Below are 22,157 nucleotides of genomic sequence, written 5' to 3'. Positions count from 1 at the left end.
TCGGCGGTGGAGTGAAAGCAGGGAGGCCAGGGCTAAATCTGCAGGGTCCCATGCCCCCATGGTCCTACCTAGCTACACCCCTGGTTTAAGCCACTCTCACTATTCCTAGCCCCTGACAAGGAGCCAGACACATTTATTAATCCCCTGGGGGACTCACCCAGATTCAACTCTAACCTTAATATTGCAGGGGACTACAATTATCCTATATAATAATTCTCACCTCCAACAGGATGTGCTTGGGACCGTGCCTGCCGGAAGTGGTCTGCTAGGCAGGCACGCACTGACCTCAGTGACATCAGTGACAGACAATTTGGCAAAGCAAAACAATCTGAGTGCAGGCCATTAGGACACAGGGTTGATAAGAAAGTTTTAAAAGACTGAAGGAACCAAAAGTGTTAAATGGGGGGAGGGGGGAGTTCTGAACGACTGAAAGACATGAATATTTGGGAAAGGAAAACAATCTGAATGCTGGCCATTAGCACACAGGGTACATAGGAGAGTTTTAAAAGACTGAAGGAACCAAAAGTGTTCGGGGGGGGGGGGGGGGGGCAAGTTCTGAATGAATGAAAGAAATGAAAATTTACAAGAGGAACACAATCTGAATGCCGGGCATTTGTACACAGGGTAGATAGGACACTTTTTTTAAAAAATGAAGGACGTGAAAGTATTACATCTTGGTGGAAGGGTGAGGAGGAAAGTGGTGGGGTATCCGGATACTGGGCGTTAGGGCCACGGGGGTACATAGACTTTTGAAAGCCTTAAGGAACCCAAAATGTGGGAAGGAGGAGGAAAAGGAGGGGAGGGAATGGGGTGAGGGGCACTAGGGAGGGGGCCCTGTCACACACTCTCATTCTCACACACACACTGTCACACAGACAGTCTCACTCTGTCACACACCCGCACATTCACTCTGGCTCTCTCTCTCAAACATACACACTCCCAGGAAAACCTTGCTAGCGCCTGTTTCATTCGTTCCAGAAACGGGCCTTTTTTACTAGTGTCCTATAAATCTGAACGTCATGCCCTTGGCAGATCACAGTACTAAAAGCAAACTGAGGTAGATAAAACATAAGAAAGCTTAAACCACATACACAAAGCAAATGCACATAAGAAAAAAATGATAGAAACATTGGAGAAACACACGAACACAATTAGGATCTGAGGCTTATTTAAAAAAACAAGCAATAAACTTGTTTGGAAAAGTAAAAAGAAAACTCTTCTAGGAGGAAGAGAATTTGTGATTTCTTTCCAAATAAAAGTCTAATCCCCCTGATATTCAGAACAACTTAACTGGCCAGGAATGGCTCTTGACCAGTTAAATAGCACTTAGGGGTCATTTTACTAAGGTGCACCAAAAAATGGCCTTTGCTAGCATAGATGCGTGTATTGGACACGTGCAGGTGCATTTTTCAGCGCACCTGCAAAAAAGGCCTTTTTTTAAAATCGAAAATGGACGTGAAGCTAAATGAAAATTGGCGGGTGTCCATTTTGGGCTCGAGACCTTACGGCCACCCACTGACTTAGTGGTAAGGTCTCACGCGTTAACTGGGCGGTAATCGTCAGCACGTGTGGAATGCCGATTACTGCCTGGTCAGCGCCACGTACCAGAAATTCTTCTGGGCCGCATTGCGGATACGCATAAAAAAGATCAATACAAATCAAACAAAATAAAACATGGACAAGAAAATAAGATGATACCTTTTTTATTGGACATAACTTAATACATTTCTTGATTAGCTTTCGAAAGAAGAAGGGCAGCCTTCGAAAGCTAATCAAGAAATGTATTAAGTTATGTCCAATAAAAAAGGTATCATCTTATTTTCTTTTCCATGTTTTATTTGGTTTGATTTCTATAGATTCTACATGGAATGTTGCTATTCCACTAGCAACATTCCATGTAGAAGTCGGCCCTTGTAGATCACCAACGTGGCCGCGCAGGCTTCTGCTTCTGTGAGTCTGACGTCCTGCACGTACGTGCAGGACGTCAGACTCACAGAAACAGAAGCCTGCGCAGCCTTCTACATGGAATGTTGCTAGTGGAATAGCAACATTCCATGTAGAATCTCCAATAGTAGCAACATTCCATGTAGAATCTCAAAGAGTAGCAACATTCCATGTAGAATCTCCAATAGTAGCAACATTCCATGTAGAATCTCCAATAGTAGCAACATTCCATGTAGAATCTCCAATGGTATCTATTTTACTGTCATAGTAATGCTTGAATGTTTTCACTTATATACACTGTCAGCTAGCACATTTGCTTATTTCCGATCTGAGGAAGAAGGGCAACCTTCGAAAGCTAATCAAGAAATGTATTAAGTTATGTCCAATAAAAAAGGTATCATCTTATTTTCTTTTCCATGTTTTATTTTGTTTGATTTCTATTGATAAGCTTTAAGAGTGGACTAACACGGCTACCACACCTCTCTGTATAAAAAAATGAAATTACCACCCGAGCCACGTGGTAGCTGGGTGGTAGTTCAAAACTGATGCGTGTAGGACTCGCGTGCGCACCTACACAGCTTAGTAAAAAGGCCCTTTAACCAGCTATCCTTCGCTATTTAGCCTGTTATCTCCTGCTGAATATTCACAAGTGCTTGGCGGGTAACCGGTTATCTCACATAATATAACCGGATATCTGCAAATATTCAGTGCATCGCCGGCTAAGTTTGGAGGCCAAATTGGGCTGCCCAAATAGCAGGCCTGTCTTTAGCCAGTTTAAACTTAACCGGTCAGTGCTGAATATTGGCTTGGCCAGGCATTAACATAGTAACATAGTAGATGACGGCAGAAAAAGACCTGCACGGTCCATCCAGTCTGCCCAACAAGATAACATATTTGCTGCTTTTTGTGTATACCCTACTTTGATTTGTACCTGTGCTCTTCAGGGCACAGACCGTATAAGTCTGCCCAGCACTATCCCCGCCTCCCAACCACCAGCCCCGCCTCCCAACCACCGGCTCTGGCACAGACCGTATAAGTCTGCCCAGCACTATCCTCACCTCCCAACCACCAGCCCTGCCTCCCAACCACCGGCTCTGGCACAGACCGTACAAGTCTGCCCAGCACTATCCCCGCCTCCCAACCACCAGTCCCGCTTCCCACCACCGGCTCTGGCACAGACCGTATAAGTCTGCCCAGCCCTATCCCCGCCTCCCAACCACCAGTCCCGCTTCCCACCACCGGCTCTGGCACAGACCGTATAAGTCTGCCCAGCACTATCCCCGCCTCCCAACCACCAGCCCCACCTCCCACCACTTGCTCTGGCACAGACCGTATAAGTCTGCCCAGCACTATCCCCGCCTCCCAACCACCAGCCCCTCCTCCCAACCACCGGCTCTGGCACAGACCGTACAAGTCTGTCCAGCACTATCCCCGCCTCCCAACCACCAGCCCCGCCTCCCGATCTTGACTAAGCTCCTGAGGATCCATTCCTTCAGCACAGGATTCCTTTATGCTGACCGCACAGCTCCTAATGTATTTAGAAAGCAAGTTCATGGGATCTTAAAAGGGATTATTTACAGTATATCACACTAGTAAGAAAGGCCTGTTTCTCAATCAAATGAAACAGGCGCTAGCAAGGGTTTTATCTATTTGTGTTTGTTTTGACCTGAACTGTTTTAATATGTTTGTTTGTTTGTTTTATTGATAGTTTGTGTTTGAGTGGAGTTCCTAAGTGTTGTACGTACATCATTGTTCTATTGACAGAGGAGGGGTAGTTGTTTGTGTAGTTCTTGGCTTTTTCAGTGTGTGTGTATATGATTCAGACTGTAACTGTGTACATGATAGTTAGATTGTGTGTGTGTGTTTCTGACAGTGACAGTGGTGGGGGTGGGTTTGATGAACTGCGATGGTGCATGAGTGTGTGTGTGTGTGTGAGTCAGTAATTGTGTGTGTGTGTGTGACAGTTACCTTGTGGGGGGGGGTGGGGGGTTGGGGAACTGTGTGTGTTGTGTGTCACAGCGAGAGAGCGTGTGTTTATGTGTAAGTGAGACAGGGGAGGGTTTTTGAGAGGGTGGTACAGTTTTTTTTCTCTGTCAGAATGAGAGAGGGGGGGGGGGGGTGATGGGTGTGGTGAAGTGGTCTGTGTCAGTGTTGGGCTTGTATTGGGGTTCATCATCTGTGTTGTATTCTCCAAGGAGGGGTCAGTGTGTGTGTCTATGAGACAGACAGTGATTGTGTATGTCAGAGAGTTATTGTGTGTGTGTGTGACAGTGCCAGAGGTGAGGGTTACATTTTTTTTTCTCTGTCAGAATGACGGGGGGGGGGGGGGGGGGGGGTTAGATGTTGCATGAGTTTGTGTGGGTGTGGGGGGGTGAACTGTGTGTGTTGTGTGTCACAGAGAGAGATTGTGTGTGTATGTGTGAGACGGGAGGTATTCAGACAGGGTGTTACATTTCTTTTTCTCTGTCAGAATGACAGAGGGGGGAGGTTTTAGATGTTGTGTGTGTGTGTGTGTGTGTGTGTATGTGTGAGTCAGTAATTGTGTGTGTGTGGGGGGGTGAACTGTGTGTGTTGTGTGTCATAGATAGAGATCGTGTGTGTATGTGTGAGACAGGGGAGGTTTTCTGACAGGGTGTTACATTTCTTTTTCTCTGTCAGAATGACAGAGGGTGGGGGAGGTTTTAGATGTTGCATGAGTGTGTGTGTGTGAGTCAGTAATTGTGTGTGTGTGTGGGGTGGGGAACTGTGTGTGTTGTGTGTGTGGGGGGGGTGAACTGTGTGTGTTGTGTGTCACAGAGAGTAGTATGTGTGAGACAGGGGAGGTTTTCTGACAGGGTGTTACTTTTTTTTTCTCTGTCAGAATGCTGCTGTTGCTTGGGCTCTCTGGATGATGTCATCCGAGGCTTCAGTCCCAGGCACAGCCAATCAGAATGAAGGCACGGACCCAGGCAGCTTCATGGAATGTTCATGGTGCAAATTATTATATAGGATAAGCACAGATAATTACTTATCACCATGATTTACTTGTTTAAGAGTTACAGATTAGAGTATCTAGTTACTTAACTGTCCAGTGAATACGAGCTAGTAAACCTAGTTATTTAGCAGATTTGGGAACTGATTTATTAGCGTTGACATTAATTAACATTAATAATAAACTTATATTCTGCCATATACCTCTCGGTTCAATGCAGATTACAGTTACAAAGAAGCTGGACATTTCCAGGAAGTACAAAGCACAATATTAAAAAAAAAAAAAAAGACGACAATATACAATTTAACTAAAATAAATGACAACATTACTAATCATTATAATTTAAACCAAACTTTCTAAATAAATAATAACCTTTATTACTTTCTGTGACAAATTACGAAACTGACTTTAATTTGTCACAGAGAGTAATAAAACTTGAACACCATTATGAAGACATTTCTATAACAGGATGCTTATTAAATGCTCTGGTGGTGGTGCTTACATTACTATAGAACAGTCGTGCAAGTGGCTGAAAACACACTTTCAAGGCACAAACGTTTACACCACTCCTGTAGCTGGTGCAAATGCACATACCTAATTGTGAGTTGGAATACACATAAACAATAGTATTCTATAATTTATGCACATCTTGGAGGAAATTCAATAAATGATAACTGAAAATTCAGCGTTGAAAAAACTGATCGCTGAGCTCTATTCGTTAACGTGAGTGCGCCCTTTACAGAATTGCGTTTGACGCAGATCTGGTGCCTAACTTATGGGCTACTTGTACCTCCTAATGCCGGCACCCAACTAAGATGTGCTTCGGGCGAATTCTTTAAGTCCGTGCGCAAATTTTTGGAGTGCCTCAACACGACCTTGGCAGTGCCTCCTTTTCAAATATGCGTAGTTGAGGTTAGGCGCTGTGCTTTGTAGAACAGCGCACAGAGAGATGCGCGAGCATATTTTTAAGACTGACAATTAACATCAATAATTAGTTGTTAACATCCAATTATTGATCTTTCCGAGCTCACTAGTGAATTTATTTTCACGGACTTTTCCGATGTGCCCACAAAGTTGGGCATGGAAATTTAGGTATGATATATAAAATCTGGGAGCTTGTGAATTCCGTAGAAATTCCATACAATCTTCCTGTGTGTGCATCCACCAGCAAAGTAAGCGCTATCAACTCATAGTACATACTTTCACACTAGTCGGTATTCCATAACAGGTCATTTATGAGTGGAAGTGATGCGTACAAACGACTAGAAGACCACAATTTATTTATTTATTTATTAAATTTATAACCCACCTATCCAACCATTTTTTTCATTTAAAAAAAACACAAACAATGCCCAATCTTACAAATTACAAACTCTAAAAACTCTTATTAAGTTGTTTGTGACCTTGGGCAAGTCACTTAACCCTTCATTGCTCCAGGTACAAAAAACAGTTAGATTATGAGCCCTCTAGGGACAGAGTAAGTACCTGCATATAATGTGTACAGTGCTGCGTACATCTAGTAGCGCTATAGAAATGATTAGTAGTAGTAGTGTGTAAATCTTAATTATGCCAATTAGTGCTAATTGCTTGTTAACATCCAATTAAGAGCAATGATTAACTAGTTAACCAACTAAGCGCATTGCTATAGATTATGTTTCGATCTGCACACAAATTAATTAGCTTGCAAGCCAATTAATTGCAATTAAGTGATGCTAGCAATCATTTATTAGGTTTCGGGTGGGTTTTGAAGGGCTCACATTTAGCAGCACAAGTGTAACAGGTAGGGGGGATGGGCCTGGGTCCGCCTGCCTGAAATGCACTGCACCCACTAAAACTGCTCCAGGGACCTGCATACTGTTGTCATGGAGCTGGGTATGGCATAGAGGCTGGCAAAAAAAAAAAAATAAGTTTTTTTTTTTTAGGGTGGGAGGGTGGTTGGTGACCACTGGGGGAGTAAGGGGAGGTCATCCCTGATTCCCTCCGGTGGTCATCTGGTCAGTTTGGGCACCTTTTTGAGGCTTGGTTGTGAAAGAAAATGGACCAAGTAAAGTTGACCAAATGCTCATCAGGGATGCCCTTCTTTTTTCCATTATCGGTCGAGGACGCCCATCTCTTAAGCACGCCCCAGTCCCACCTTCACTACACCTCCGACACGCCCCCATGAACTTTGGTCATCCCCAAGACGGACTGCAGTTGAGGGCGCCTAAAATCAGCTTTCAATTGTGCCGATTTGGGCGACCCTGAGAGCAGGGCCGTGCCGATGCGGTAAGCGGGGTAAGCGCCGCAGGGGGGCGCCCACCTCTGGAGGGTGCCGCCGCGGTGCTTACTCTCGCCCCGCGCCGCCGAGGCCTTTAAATCTTTTACCTGGTCGCAGCAGCGTCAGTGAAAGCGCTGCCGACGTCTCCCTTCCCTTGCACTCATTGGTTCCCTCAGTGTCCCGCCTTCTAGAAGAAGGCGGACACTGAGGGAACCAAGAGCGCGAAGGGAGATGTCGGCAGCGCTCCGCTTTCACTGACGCTGCTGCGACCGGAAGTAAAAGATTTAAAGGCCCCAGGGTGCGGAGGAAAGAGCAGAGGCATAGGCGCCCCGTATAAGAGGCTTGGGGAGGCTAAGCCTCCCCAGCCCAACCATGACCTTTAAAACCGGCTCCGGTCCCCACCTGGCAGTGTTGACGGCGTCCCCTGTGCCTTTGAGCAGCTTACCGGCACACGCAGCACTTCTCTTGTTTCTCCTCTTCGTTGCCGTCGCGTCGTCCCCCCCCCCCCCCCCCCCCCCCCCTTCACGCGATTTGCGAACCGCGCTGCCGCTTAGCACTGCTTAAAAAAAAAATTTACACGTCAGCAGGAACAGGCTGCTTCAGCCAATCCCAGGAGCCTTCCTTCAGCCCTTGGGCGGAACACGCTGAAGGAAGGCCCCTGGGATTGGCTGAAGCAGCCTGTTCCTGCTGATGTGTAATTTTTTTTTTAAGCAGTGCTAAGCGGTTCGCGAATCGCGTGAAGGGAGAGGACAATTTGCTGGAAATGGAGGGGAAGGGAGAGAGAGGAGGATTGCTGGTTATGGATGGAGGAGGGAAGGGCAGAGAGGGACAAGGATGGACATGGGGGCCCACGGAGAGGACAATTTGCTGGAAATGGAGGGGAGGGGAGAGAGGAGGATTGCTGGCTATGGATGGAGGAGGGAAGGGCAGAGAGGGACAAGGATGGACATGGGGGCCCACGGAGAGGACAATTTGCTGGAAATGGAGGGGAGGGGAGAGAGGAGGATTGCTGGCTATGGATGGAGGAGGGAAGGGCAGAGAGGGACAAGGATGGACATGGGGGCCCACGGAGAGGACAATTTGCTGGAAATGGAGGGGAGGGGAGAGAGGAGGATTGCTGGCTATGGATGGAGGAGGGAAGGGCAGAGGGGGACAAGGATGGACATGGGGGCCCACGGAGAGGACAATTTGCTGGAAATGGAGGGGAGGGGAGAGAGGAGGATTGCTGGCTATGGATGGAGGAGGGAAGGGCAGAGGGGGACAAGGATGGACATGGGGGCCCAGGGAGAGGACAATTTGCTGGAAATGGAGGGGAGAGGAGAGAGGAGGATTGCTGGCTATGGATGGAGGAGGGAAGGGCAGAGAGGGACAAGGATGGACATGGGGGCCCACGGAGAGGACAATTTGCTGGAAATGGAGGGGAGGGGAGAGAGGAGGATTGCTGGCTATGGATGGAGGAGGGAAGGGCAGAGAGGGACAAGGATGGACATGGGGGCCCACGGAGAGGACAATTTGCTGGAAATGGAGGGGAGGGGAGAGAGGAGGATTGCTGGCTATGGATGGAGGAGGGAAGGGCAGAGAGGGACAAGGATGGACATGGATGGGAGGACAGGACCCAGGGAGAGAGAAGAAATTGCTGGAAATGGATCTAGAGCAAGAAATGAAGAAGAAAGGAGGAAAGTAAAGAAATAAATGGAAAGGAAGCCCTGGAAATGGAGTTAAGAGGACAGATAGCAGCAGACTCAGATACTGGGCCAGCATGATCGGAAAAAGAAAGTCACCAGACAACAAAGGTAGAAAAAAATCATTTTATTTTCATTTTAGCGTTTGGAATATGTCTACTTTGAGAATTTACATCTGCTATCTTATTTTGCAATGTATAGCAATTTGTTTCTAAGAATATTGCTGACAATTCCTGTCAGTGTAGCAAGTGGTGAGCGATCATTTTCACCGGGGGGGGGGGGGGGGGGGGCGCCAACTGATAGTCTGCAGGGGGGCGCCAGAGACCCTAGGCACGGCCCTGCCTGAGAGAAGGACGCCCATCTCCTGATTTGTGTTGGAAGATGGGCGCCCTTCTCTTTCAAAAATGCCCCTGATAGCGTGCAACTCTCAGGAGGGGTACACATGGGCGGAGCATGGGTGTGTCATGGGCATGTTATCAAGCGACACGCACAACTTAAAGAATGCTATACGTTTTGCACACTGCCTGGCACACTTAGGGTCCTTCTTACTAAGACGCGGTAGGTCTAAAGTGCAGGTAGCGTGTGCCAAAATCGACACTACCGCTGGGCTAGCACAGGCGCCCAGTGGTAATTTCGAAGTTGGCGCATGCTGTTTCCTGTGGCAGAAAATGTTTTCCTATTTTCTACTGCAGGGGGTGTTCCTGGCGGCACTGGCGTGCGCTACCTGATTGCCGCACGAGTAGAGCATGAGTCCTTACCGCTAGGTCAATGGGTGGTGTAAGGTCTCAGGCAGTAAATAGCTGTGCGCTATTTTTAATTTTAGCGCACGGCCATAACCGCCCCACTAAGAAAAAAAAGCCCTTTTTCCCAGCCGCGGTGAAAAATGGCCAAGCGCGTGCCAATTTCACGCATCCACACTACTGCAGGCCACTTTTTACCGCATCTTACTAAAAAGGCCCCTTAGACATGTCCAGTTACGTCTGTCATTGACTTTATCAATCTATGACCACTTGAACGTCAGGAAATCACTAAAAACCAACCTCTTCAAAAAGGCCTACCCCAACAACCCCACCTAACCCTCTTCACCTACCAACACAGCATGACTACGATCGCACAGGACAACACGCAATCTTCATCCATTCCGACCCTCCACTTATACCTCATACGATCACTAAACAACTTTGTATTCGTTATCCACCGACTGGGCAAACGCCTTTGACGGTACTATGTAAGCCACATTGAGCCTGCAAATAGGTGGGAAAATGTGGGGTACAAATGCAACAAATAATAATAATAATATCATAAGTGCGCTTAAGCTTTGGAGGACCAATGCTGGTTCACGCTAGAATTCTCTAACAGCTTTGCCACTCCCTTAACTCATTAGAGATTTGGCTCTAAGCACAGCCCTTTGTAATGACTACAAGGAGACACCAATTTATAGAATTCCCGCCTCAGGATATAAGTAGTACCCTAATGAAATAAGTGATCAGTCCAGTTCTTAGTTACCTTATAAGGTGTTTAATTTCACAATAATTAACCAGTTACTCTGCAGCGCAGGATGCAATCGGTAATGGGCAAAACCCATTTACCCACGTAAATAAGATATTTAAACAAGTAACGAGGCTATTTTTAAAACTGCCCACCCTAGGTGCGCTAAAAATATGCTTGTTTTCTCACAGCATGTGTATTTTTCCTTGCATTGCACAGAGATGTTCCGGGACCAAGTTAAGGCACAATGGCGACAGTGTTCATGCTTTCCACTTTGAAAATCTCATACACTGTTTTATTCAGACCAACAAGTGCCCACAGGGAAAGCAGGTGCAAGCCTCCACGGGTAAACTCCAAGGTTCAAAATGAAAAACAGGCATGCACTTTTATGTTTGAAAATGAGTGCAAACGTCCACAGGTAAATTACCCTGCAAGCTTTACAGCATTATAGAGGTGGTTTGCAAATTGCGCCCCTCAGTTTGTTTAATGCAGAAATACTTTACAGGGTTTTTTGTTTGTTTGTTTGTTTGTTTGTTTCATTCCAAAATACCTCCATTCCACGGCACCAGATCCCAGAACCTTTTGTTCCTGGCCTCCTCCTGCATTCTGACATCATAGTTACAGCTCAGAACGCACAATCAACAAGTGAATGCTACAGAAAAGGAAAAGTGCCCATAAAGTGATTGCAGTACAAAGAGAACTTAAATTACCATTTCTTTTGTTTTTCCGGAGAAGTTAGCAGGAAGACTTCTCCATCCTCCCCTTCTAGAAATTTACGCGGTTTGCAGTCTCTCCGTCTCTCTCCAGCCTGGGGCTTCTCTCCTCAGAAGAAACGCTTTTGTCCAGCCAGGTGCGGTTAACAAACAAAAAAAAGTGCTTGAGCCTACCAAGACTTCAGTCTTTCTTTTCCCATCTCGATATGCTCTGGAAACAACTGCATTGAGCTGGGGAACTCCCCTCTCCTGTTACCTCTGGTGGGGAGGGTCAACCCAGTTTGGGAGGGAGGGAGCGGAAAAGGGAGAGCAAGGGGGAGGGACGTCTGTGGAGACTCTGTGAAGCTTAGTCTGAGTTCAGCATGGCTTTCCTGAAATTGTAAAATATTTGAACAATAAAGCAAGGCTGGAGAGTGACTGTGGCTGCTATTGTGCCCACATAAAGACACTTCCTGTGTGCCAAGCATGGCATGTGCCTGCTTTGTTTTTGCTACAGTGGGGGGAGGCTAAAGGCATCAAATTACTTGGGTCCTAGAACGGCCACTTCTGCCAAAATGTACACGAAAAACCCACACAGTTTTTACTTTCTTGAAGAAAAAAAAAAATCAACTTTTTGTTTTTTTTAAGGCGCAACCACAACCCACACACGAAGGGATAAAATACCATTTATTGCTTATTAAGGAACCAAAATATCCTACTTGACTCTTTATGAAGGCAATTTTCCAAGCCATTTATCCTGATGAATAGATCTCCTCAAGTAAATTGGCTGGTCGGAAAATTACTCTCTGCGCAGCTAAAACAGGCTTCAATCCTGTGCCCTACCCTTTGTTTTAACCAGGTTAAAAAAGGCATTCATTCCCCTTGGTATGTTCAGGTCAGAGGTGCCGATGCGCAAAGCTTACCATACTAGCAACCTCTGATTTACACTGATTCTAGCCAGTTTAGCGTTCACATTTTTCAGTGAGTAATATTACTACTACTATTACTACTACTGTTATAATGCCGTTGTATCGCTCCATGGTGCGACCGCACCTTGAGTATTGTGTTCAATTCTGGTCGCCGCATCTCAAGAAAGATATAGTAGAACTGGAAAAGGTGCAGCGAAGGGCGACTAAAATGATAGCGGGGATGGGACGACTTCCCTATGAAGAAAGACTAAGGAGGCTAGGGCTATTCAGCTTGGAGAAGAGACGGCTGAGGGGAGACATGATAGAGGTATATAAAATAATGAGTGGAGTGGAACAGGTGGATGTGAAGCGTCTGTTCACGCTTTCCAAAAATACTAGGACTAGGGGGCATGCGATTAAACTACAGTGTAGTAAATTTAAAACAAATCGGAGAAAATTTTTCTTCACCCAACGTGTAATTAAACTCTGGAATTCATTGCCGGAAAATGTTGTGAAGGCGGTTAGCTTAGCAGAGTTTAAAAAGGGGTTGGACGGTTTCCTAAAGGACAAGTCCATAAACCGCTACTAAACGGACTTGGAAAAATCCAAAATCCCAGGAATAACATGTATAGAATGTTTGTACTTTTGGGAAGCTTGCCAGGTGCCCTTGGCCTGGATTGGCCGCTGTTGGGGACAGGATGCTGGGCTCGATGGACCCTTGGTCTTTTCCCAGTGTGGCATTACTTATGTACTTATGTCCTCTACTTGGCTCACTTTTATTACATAGAGCAGTGATTTAACCTATTGTGATGTCATAGTGGCTCATTCCACCAATAAGAGCCAACCTCATTAGTGATGTCACAATGGCTTGATTGTATAGAATGTTTGTACGTTTGGGAAGCTCACCAGGTGCCCTTGGCCTGGATTGTCCGCTGTCGTGGACAAGATGCTGGGCTCGATGGACCCTTGGTCTTTTCCCAGTATGGCATTACTTATGTACTTATGTACTAATCATTTCTATAGCGCTACTAGACATATGCAGCACAGTACACTGGACATAAAGAGACAGTCCCTGCTCAACAGAGCTTACAACCTAATTAGGACAGAGAAACAGGACAAACAAGAGATAACGGAATTACTAAGGTGGGAATGATAAAACATGGGTACCGAACAAGTGAGTAAGGGCTAGGGGTTAAAAGCAGCATCAAAAAGGAGGGCTTTTAGCCTAGATTTGAAGACAGCCAGAGATGGAGCTTGACATACCAGCTCAGGAAGTCTATTCCAGGCATAAGGTGCACCAAAGGAATGGAGTCTGGAGTTAGCGGTGGAAGAGAAGGATGCAGATAAGAGAGATTTACCAAGTGAACGGAGTTCCCGGGGAGGAGTGTAGGGAGAGACATGAGTGGAGAGGTACTGAGGAGCTGCAGAGTGAACGCACAAAGGGATTCTGCATGGCTTTTACTGTTCACGGTAGCAGCCAGCGCTAATCGTATGCAAATGTATTACAACGACCTGATTAGTATTAAAATGAGAACACTGAGAAATGCACAGCCGTTTCTGAGTGATGCACAGAAAGGAGCGCCTACCTTTAGCATGCAAAATTTTACAGGTCAGGCGCAGTCATTGCATGATGGCAACTTCTCAGCAGAGCAGTGTGCAGTCATTTTTTTTTTTTTTATTCATAAATTTCCAAATTTCTTACAAGCATATCACTTGTTACAGAAAAACAGCATAATACAAACGTTAAAGAAAATAATCTAAGGAAAAGTTATACATGCTTCCTTAGACCTCAAATTGAAGGGAGAGTTACAGTTTAGTGGAGTTTTATACAGGTATATTAGCACAGGTATAAAAAAAAAAATGCGGTTTAAGTGTGTAATTCGTCACATATCATTTAACTAATTCTATATTAAGCTGTTTCATATCCAGAAAGGATTTTAGCTGTTCTGAGTCATAAAATACATACTTTATCCCACTATACCTGACCAGGCATTTGCAAGGGTATACTAACAAAAATGAACCACCCAATTTGAGAACATCCTGTTTCAATGCTAGGAATAATTTTCTACGTTCTTGGGTTACTTTAGTAACATCTGGAAATATCCATATTTTTGTTCCATAAAAAGGAACCTTTGAAAATTTAAAGTATAACTTTAATATTGCATTGAGGTCTTGTTCGAATACCAACGAAACCAAAAGGGTGGCTCTTTGCGGAACTATTTCAATAGATTGTTCTAGAATTTCAGACAAATTGTTAAGGTCTATACCATCCAAACCTTCTTTTTTTCCTTCTTTTCCACCTGAACTTGTCGGAAGATAATAAATTTTATTTATAGGAGGAATAAGTTCTTGAGGCATTTTCAAATTTTCTTGTAGATATTTTTTAAATAACTCAATAGGCGTCTTATCAGGAATTTTGGGAAAGTTCAAAAGGCGAAGGTTTAGTCTTTTATTGAAATTCTCAATCTGTTCAATTTTTCTATGTATTGCCAAATTATCTTTTATCACCGTCATTTTAAAGTCTTGCAATTGATCCATATCTTTTTTTAAATCTTTTACTTGAATCGTCAGGTCTTCTTTAACCATTTCTAAATTTTTTGCCATGTCCTCAATTTTCAAAGACAAAGTATTTACCTTTTCTGAAGCATTTTGAAGCGTAGAGTCCATTTTACTCAGCTTTAGCCAGATCCTCTCTAGATTAACCTCCGGAGTTGTTACGGGTTCTTTAAGCCCAAGGACCTCTCTCTCCTGGCTACTTTCCTGTGGCATGGGTCCTCCGTCTGCTGGCTCCTTGTTCCCCATATTGGGTTCTTGGATGCCTGCTCCCCTCACCACATCTATAGCCGGACACGGAGGGCATTTAGAATCGGGAGGCGGGGATAAAGATGTTTCTAGGCCCATCAAGAGCTCCGCTTCACCGGTTGCCCCTGCTGCAGGCGACCCCGTCTCTTCTCTCTGTGACGGGCGCGTCAGGAAGCGGACCATGCTGCCCCGAAGTGGAGAAGAAGAAGCTGCGGGCGGCGGTGGAAGCCTCACGGCTCCTTTTCGTTTTGTATGCGGCATTTTGAAATGAAGGAATCTCTTCACCCTCGAGCAGCAAGGAGCGGTTTCGCCGAACGCGCTCACACTTCCGCCATCTTAGGTAACGCCCCCTCTTTTCATATTTTAATGGTATTTGCACGTGCGTGTTAAACATGCCACGTGCGTGTGTTCCGCACATAAGAGCATTGTGAAAAAGTTGTCATGCAACAAAAAAAGTCTGAAAGCATGTTGTTGAGGCACGTGCTACACACGACTTTCATATGCGCACATATAAACAACAACCCCCCCCCCCCCCCCTCCCAGGGGCGTGAAAGTTGTCATGGAAGTTAAAAGAACGGCTGAAAAGCACATTAGAACATAAGAACATAAGCACCGCCATACTGGGAAAAGACCAAGGGTCCATCAAGCCCAGCATCCTGTCTCCGACAGCAGCCAATCCAGGCTTCAAGAACCCAGCAACCCCCCCCCCCCCCCCCCAAAAAAAAAAAAATTACTTTTTTTTTAAATAATGTTCAATGGACTTTTCCTTCAGGAATCTGTCCAAACCCCTCTTAAACTCCGCAAGGCCAGCTGCTGTCACTACATTTTCCGGCAACGAGTTCCAGAGTCCAACTACATGCTGAGTAAAGAAAAACTTTCTCCTGTTTGTTTTAAATCTACCGTATTTTAGCTTCATCTTGTGTCCCCTGGTTCTATTATTGTTTGAAAGTGTAAACAAATGCTTCACATCTGTCCGCTCTACTCCGCTCATTATCTTGTAGACTTCTATCATATCACCCCTCAGCCGCCTTTTCTCCAAGCTGAAGAGCCATAACCTTCTCAGCCTTTCCTCACAGGGAAGTCGTTCCATCCCTTTCATGGAGATACGTCCAGACGCTTATGATGCGGCTGTAGCTTTTTTTTTCGTGGGCTTCTGTATAGCATTGACGCTGAGCGAGTGACTGTTCTGCACGTGTGCTTGGCGCTTTCCCTTGCTGCAGTAAAAAGGGCACGGTGAGTGGGAAAAATGGCCCCCGCCTCTAGGACAGGGCCCTTTATTCTCACAGCTCGGTAAAAGGACCCCAGAATTATGTGCAGGAAAGCAAAACAATACAAAAGTCATAAAACCACAACAAAATGACATAATGTTATAGAGAAAGATATTTTCCATGTATGCCTCTAATCTGATGAAGGGATTTATGTTGTCTCAAAAGATCATCTTTTTTCTTTTAGCTTACATTCATTGAAATGTCACAACAGCATCCAAGAAAAACACCTGGCTGCAAAACAAAAGGAAAAACACCAGAACGTTCCCAATAATTATAAACGAGAAAACATCAGAGGAAAAAGAGCTCAGCTTCACAATTGACAAATAACAATACAGGGAACTCCAATACACAACACTTAAGAGTGATCTTTTACTTAACACGCAGTTAATGCGAGGGACCATGCTACCATGCATCCGCAAGGGAGTTAGCAGTAACTTGCTTGTTTCTATACATTAAACTGTGCATTACTGCATTTTTCAGGTTCTTTCCCCTCAGGGGGCATGGCATGGGCAGAGATTAGCCCTGGAAGCTTTACACTGGCCACATGCTAACTGGCTAATGCAGAGGTAAAGCTGGACCAGGGCCACCGAGAGACTAGACCAGGACTGGGGCAAGGCCGCCCCGCCTCCGCCCCCCGCCCCCACTGCTGCCGCCCCCTTCGCTCCCCCCACCACTGCAGTCATAGTAACATAGTAACATAGTAGATGACGGCAGAAAAAGACCTGCATGGTCCATCCAGTCTGCCCAACAAGATAAACTCATATGTGTGTCCGCGGTCTCACCTGCCTGCCTCCATGGCTCCGGGCCCCCTTCATTCAAAGCGGCAGTCACAGATCGCGTCTCTTCTGGCCTTCCCTCCCTGTGTCCCGCCCTCACCTGATGTAACTTCCGGTTTCCGCGAGGGCGGGACACAGGGAGGGAAGGCCAGAAGAGAGGCGATCTGCGACTGCCGCTTCGAATGCAGGGGACCCGGAGCCGTGGAGGCAGGCAGGTGAGACCGGGGACTGCAGCGCCGGCGGCCTGACCCCGGTGCCGGGCCCCCTTGGAGGCCCGGGCCCGGGGAATTTTGCCCCCCCCCCCCCCTCGGCGGCCCTGAGCTGGACTACCTATCGCCTCCTGAAAATGGTCCCATGTTAACTCTCAGCAGGTACCACAAGCTAATGGGAGCACACTAATGAGAACGCATGACCTGCAATGACCTCCAAAAGGTGCCCCATAAAATTTGAGGCTGCTACATGGTAAAATCCCATGGTAATATTTACCAATTACTACTACTGCTACTTCTAGTTATTTCTGATCCATTATTAAATATAAACAACCCTGTGCAGATACACATAAGCGATGGCTCCTTCTCTCTGAAGCTTAGGATCTACTCAGTACAAACATGCATGACAAACAAAAGTCTATTGGAAATGTGTTAATTAGAGAGAAGGAAGCCTTAAAATAGTTGAAGGTCAGTGGGACTTATCCAAGTAGAAATGTTCTCACTGATGTCTTAGCTCATATATATTTACATTATTTTCATTATTTTGATTGTTTATATACTTTTGATATATATATATATATATATATATATATATATATATATATATATGTTATTTAAATGATTTTACATTTCACATGCTTTTATGATTTGAATTAAGTATGTTTTCTTGTATATGTTTTATATTTGTGATTTTATGTTTTTATTCATATTTATTGTATGGCTTATGTCTCGTTGACAGTTGTGCCCCTGAAGCAGCCTGCAATAGGCGAAACGTGGCCACGTTGAGCTAATTTTAATAAAAGTGTTCTGCTGCATCTTCTGTTGCTATTATCCAAATAATGCCACCGAATATCTGAACAGATCACTTTGGCGCTATCCAGGCGCCACCTGACTGGTTCAGAAGCAGAACAAAGGAGGAGCTGGGAGTTACCTGGTTAGCGGTACTATTCAGTCTGTTAACCGGGTAATTATCTGGATCAAGTTTGGACAGCAAAATATCTTTCTAACTTTATCCAGGTACCATAGTAAACGTAGTAGATGACGACAGAGAAAGACCTGTATGGTCCATCCAGTCTGCCCAACAAGATAAACTCATATGTGCTACTTTATGTGTATACCTGACTTTGATTTGTATCTGCCATTTTCAGGGCACAGACCGTAGAAGTCTGCCCAGCATTAGCCCCGTCTCCCAACCACTAGCCCCGCCTCCCACCACCGACTCTGCCACCCAATCTCCGCTACCATTCTGAATATCATCAATGGCTGACTTATACCTGGATATTATTATTATTTATTGCATTTGTATCCCACATTATCCTACCTCTTTGCGGGCTCAATGTGGCTTACAATTCATTATGGATGATGGAAATAGAAGAGAATATACATTTGGTTTTACAGAGGGTTTTGGGTTACATGGTGGTGAAATACATGGTAGTGTTAGAGTAAAAGACATTATAGAACATTTCTGGATATATTAAAGATTGTACAGTTACACGTGTTGATCTTTGTGATATATCTTGTCGAAGAGATAGGTTTTCAATAGTTTGCGGAAATTAGTCAATTCATGGGCCGATTTCAGGTTGCGTGGCAGCGCGTTCCAGAGCTGCGTGCTCATAAAGGAAAAGGTAGATGCGTGCATTAATTTGTATTTCAGTCCTTTACACTTGGGGGGGGGATGAAGATTGAGGAATGTGCGAGAAGATTTTTTTGCGTTTCTGGGTGGTAGTTCTATTAGGTCTGACATGTAGGCCGGGGCGTCACCATGGATGATTTTATGGACTAGGGTACAAAGTTTGAAAGTGATGCGTTCTTTGAGTGGGAGCCAGTGTAGTTTTTCTCGTAGGGGTTTTGCGCTTTCGTATTTTCATTTGCCGAATATTAGTCTGACTGCCGTGTTCTGGGCCGTCTGGAGTTTTTTAAGTATTTGCTCTTTGCAACCGGCGTAGAGTGAGTTACAATAGTCCAGATGACTGAGTACCAATGATTGCACCAGGTTGCGGAAGACAATCCTTGGAAAAAATGGTTTGACTCTTTTTAGTTTCCACATTGAATGAAACATCTTTTTAGTTATGTTTTTCGCGTGATTCTCAAGTGTTAGGTGTCGGTCAATGGTGACGCCAAGAATTTTTAGGGTATCTGAAACTGGTAGACTTAGTTTAGGTGTGTTGATGGTGGTAAATTTATTCAGAGCCTGTCTCGGGTGGCTGGTGTTTTAAAAAACGCACAGGCTCAATATTGAATTTTTAGACTTCATTTGAATCTAGTCTCATAGTGATCATGAAGCATCAACTCAGAAAATCTATTCTAGGCAAGAAGGAGTTGGGAATTGGCAAAGAAGGAGGAAAGGTACAGTGAAAAGTGACGAATGGAGCTCATGAGGAAGGAGAGAGAAAAAAGTAAGGTAGAAACTGAAGAGTGAATGCATTGGCTGGTGAGTAGCTGAAGCTTAACCCATTGCAGTGGTTTATGAAAAACGTAGGGATCTGCTTGGTTTGAAGCTGGCATGTTGTGTGTTAAAGCACAGAACGGCTCAGCAGCTGAAAGCCTGGTGCGTGACCCCATTCTCTGAGGATCAGGATTAGTCCTAAGGAGCTCTAAAATGAATGCTGAGATGCCAGGAAGCATTTTTGGCATTTCGAGGGCTCGGAGCTGAATGAATTTTGATTCAGACCCATGACTTCTGACTACCAGATATGGCTTTTAACCATTAGGCAAACGATGTGGTTATCTAGAGCAGCAGCTTCTTGGGGGGCATCAAAGATCGGCTACAGACAAAACAGAAGAGATCCTGACAAGCACACAAACTGAAAGGCCCATCGGCACTTACTTCTTCCCACAGGGAGCGTGAGTAATTTTCAAACAGGACTTTTACCTGGGACATGACCTCATTATGAATACAGATACACAAATCAAAGTTTAACATTTAAGAGTGCTATTTTTCAAGATTGTGCTGGAAAGAGTGGTGTGGGACCGCTCACGATTGCGAAGTTGAATTATTCACAGAACAACACAGAGAGGGTTCAAAGCACAGAACACAAGCCAAAACACCAAAAAAGAGCCTTCAACAACAGACAAATTTATTTATTTATTTATAACATTTGTATCCAACATTTTCCCACCTATTTGCAGGCTCAATGTGGCTTACATAGTTCCGTAAGTGGTGATTATCAGTCCCAGATAGGAGAAATACATAGTAGAGGTAGAGGGCCAGATTAAGTTAGGTTACAGGACAAACTTCCGCTCTTGCACCCTCTCAATTAACTTTCAGATTGTCGGCCCACCTTCAAAATTGTAATAATTAAACTTAAACACCAAAAATATACCAAGAGCCTTCAAGAACAGGACAAATCCTTTTATTCCACAACGTTGATCAATCTTATATACATTCATGGGCCGCGTTTCGGCGCACAGCACCTGCGTCAGGAGTTGTTTGATTTCAAAAAGTCCAATGTCAACTTGCCCAGCATCCAAGTATGCTTATGAGGCTATGCCACACGGTGATATTCTGAACAACGTTGGGACAAAGTTCCTATTTCTTGCCGTCAGTTTGGATGATGGGCAAGTTGACGTTGGACTTTTTGAAATCAAACGACCTCTGACACAGGCGCTGTGCACACAAACACGGCCCATGTCGGGTCGTCTATGTACAAGATTGATCAATGTTGTGGAATAAAAGGAATTGTCCTGTTCTTGAAGGCTCTTGGTATATTTTTGGTGTTTAATTATTTCAATTTTGAAGGTGGGCTGACAATCTGAAAGTTAATTGAGAGGGTGCGAGAGCGGACGTTCGTCCAGGGCATCTAATACCCTTGTTACTATGATGTAATGTGCTGTGAAGACTTGTCCCCAATTGTACTGTTCAAGTCTTGTTCAAAGCCTCTGTGTCTGTGTGTCAGGAGTAAATATCTCTGATACCCTGGACTGGATTGCAGGGTCATATGTTTATTATTATTATTATTTTTATATATAGTAACATAGTAGATGACGGCAGAAAAAGACCTGCACGGTCCATCCAGTCTGCCCAACAAGATAAACTCATATGTGCTACTTTTTGTGTATACCTTACCTTGATTTGTACCTGTCCTTTTTCATGGCACAGACCGTATAAGTCTGCCCAGCACTAGCCCCGCCTCCCAACCACCAGCCCCGCCTCCCACCACCGGCTCTGGCACAGACCGTATAAGTCTGCCCAGCACCATCCCCGCCTCCCGCCACCGGCTCTGCCACCCAATCTTGGCTAAGCTCCTTAGGATCCATTCCTTCAGCACAGGATTCCTCTATGTTTATCCCACGCATGTTTGAATTCCGTTACCATTTTCATTTCCACCACCTCCCGCGGGAGGGCATTCCAAGCATCCACTACTCTCTCTGTGAAAAAATACTTCCTGACATTTTTCTTGAGTCTGCCCCCCTTCAATCTCATTTCATGTCCTCTCGTTCTACTGCCTTCCCATCTCTGGAAAAGGTTTGTTTGCAGATTAATACCTTTCAAGTATTTGAACGTCTGTATCATATCACCCCTGTTTCTCCTTTCCTCCAGCGTATACATGTTCAGGTCAGCAAGTCTCTCCTCATACGTCTTGTAACGCAAATCCCATACCATTCTCGTAGCTTTTCTTTGCACCGCTTCAATTCTTTTTACATTCTTAGCAAGATACAGCCTCCAAAACTGAACACAATACTCTAGGTGGGGCCTCACTAACGATTTATACAGAGGCATCAACATTTCCATGCAGAATCACAAAGAGTAGCAAGATTCTGGAATCCTAAGAGTGACAAGATTCCATGCAGAATCTCAAAGAGCAGCAACACTCCATACTACAAATCCCAGGGCAAGCAGTTGCTTCCCGTGTCTGTTTCAATAGCAGACTATGGACTTTTCCTCCAGGAATTTGTCCAAACCTTTTTTAAACCCAGATACACTAACCGCTGTTACCACATCCTCCGGCAAAGAGTCCAGCTTAGAGCAGTGGGCTGAGAACCAGAGGAGCCCGATTCAAATCCCAGGGATGCTCCTTGTGATCTGGGACAAGTCACTTAACTTTCCATTAATTCAGGTAGATTTTAGATTGCAAGGCCTCTGTGGACAGGAAAATCCCTACTGTGCCTATCTTGCCTTGAGTTACAAGAGAAAAAAAAGTGTGAGCTAAATCCAAAATC

The 22,157-nt window shown here is 45.0% G+C and overlaps 1 protein-coding gene across 5 annotated transcripts in view; it reads right to left on the bottom strand.

Annotated features, from left to right (window-relative positions):
* The window catches only part of KIAA1755 (KIAA1755 ortholog), a 116,133-nt gene extending 104,837 nt beyond the window's left edge, over positions 1 to 11,296 (bottom strand). For all 5 annotated transcript variants that reach the window (XM_030211577.1, XM_030211578.1, XM_030211579.1 and 2 more), the window contains exon 1: positions 11,053 to 11,296. In XM_030211577.1, the coding sequence (XP_030067437.1) occupies positions 11,053 to 11,055 (3 nt within the window). In that variant the 5' untranslated portion in view covers positions 11,056 to 11,296. The remainder of the gene's footprint in view (positions 1 to 11,052) is intronic.
* Between the last annotated feature and the right edge of the window lie 10,861 nt (positions 11,297 to 22,157).

This window comes from Microcaecilia unicolor, chromosome 8, assembly GCF_901765095.1.
Source record: "Microcaecilia unicolor chromosome 8, aMicUni1.1, whole genome shotgun sequence".
Taxonomy (NCBI): Eukaryota; Metazoa; Chordata; class Amphibia; order Gymnophiona; family Siphonopidae; genus Microcaecilia; species Microcaecilia unicolor.
The sequence above is the reverse complement of the archived record's forward strand: the minus strand, read 5'-3'. Positions and strand labels throughout refer to the sequence as shown.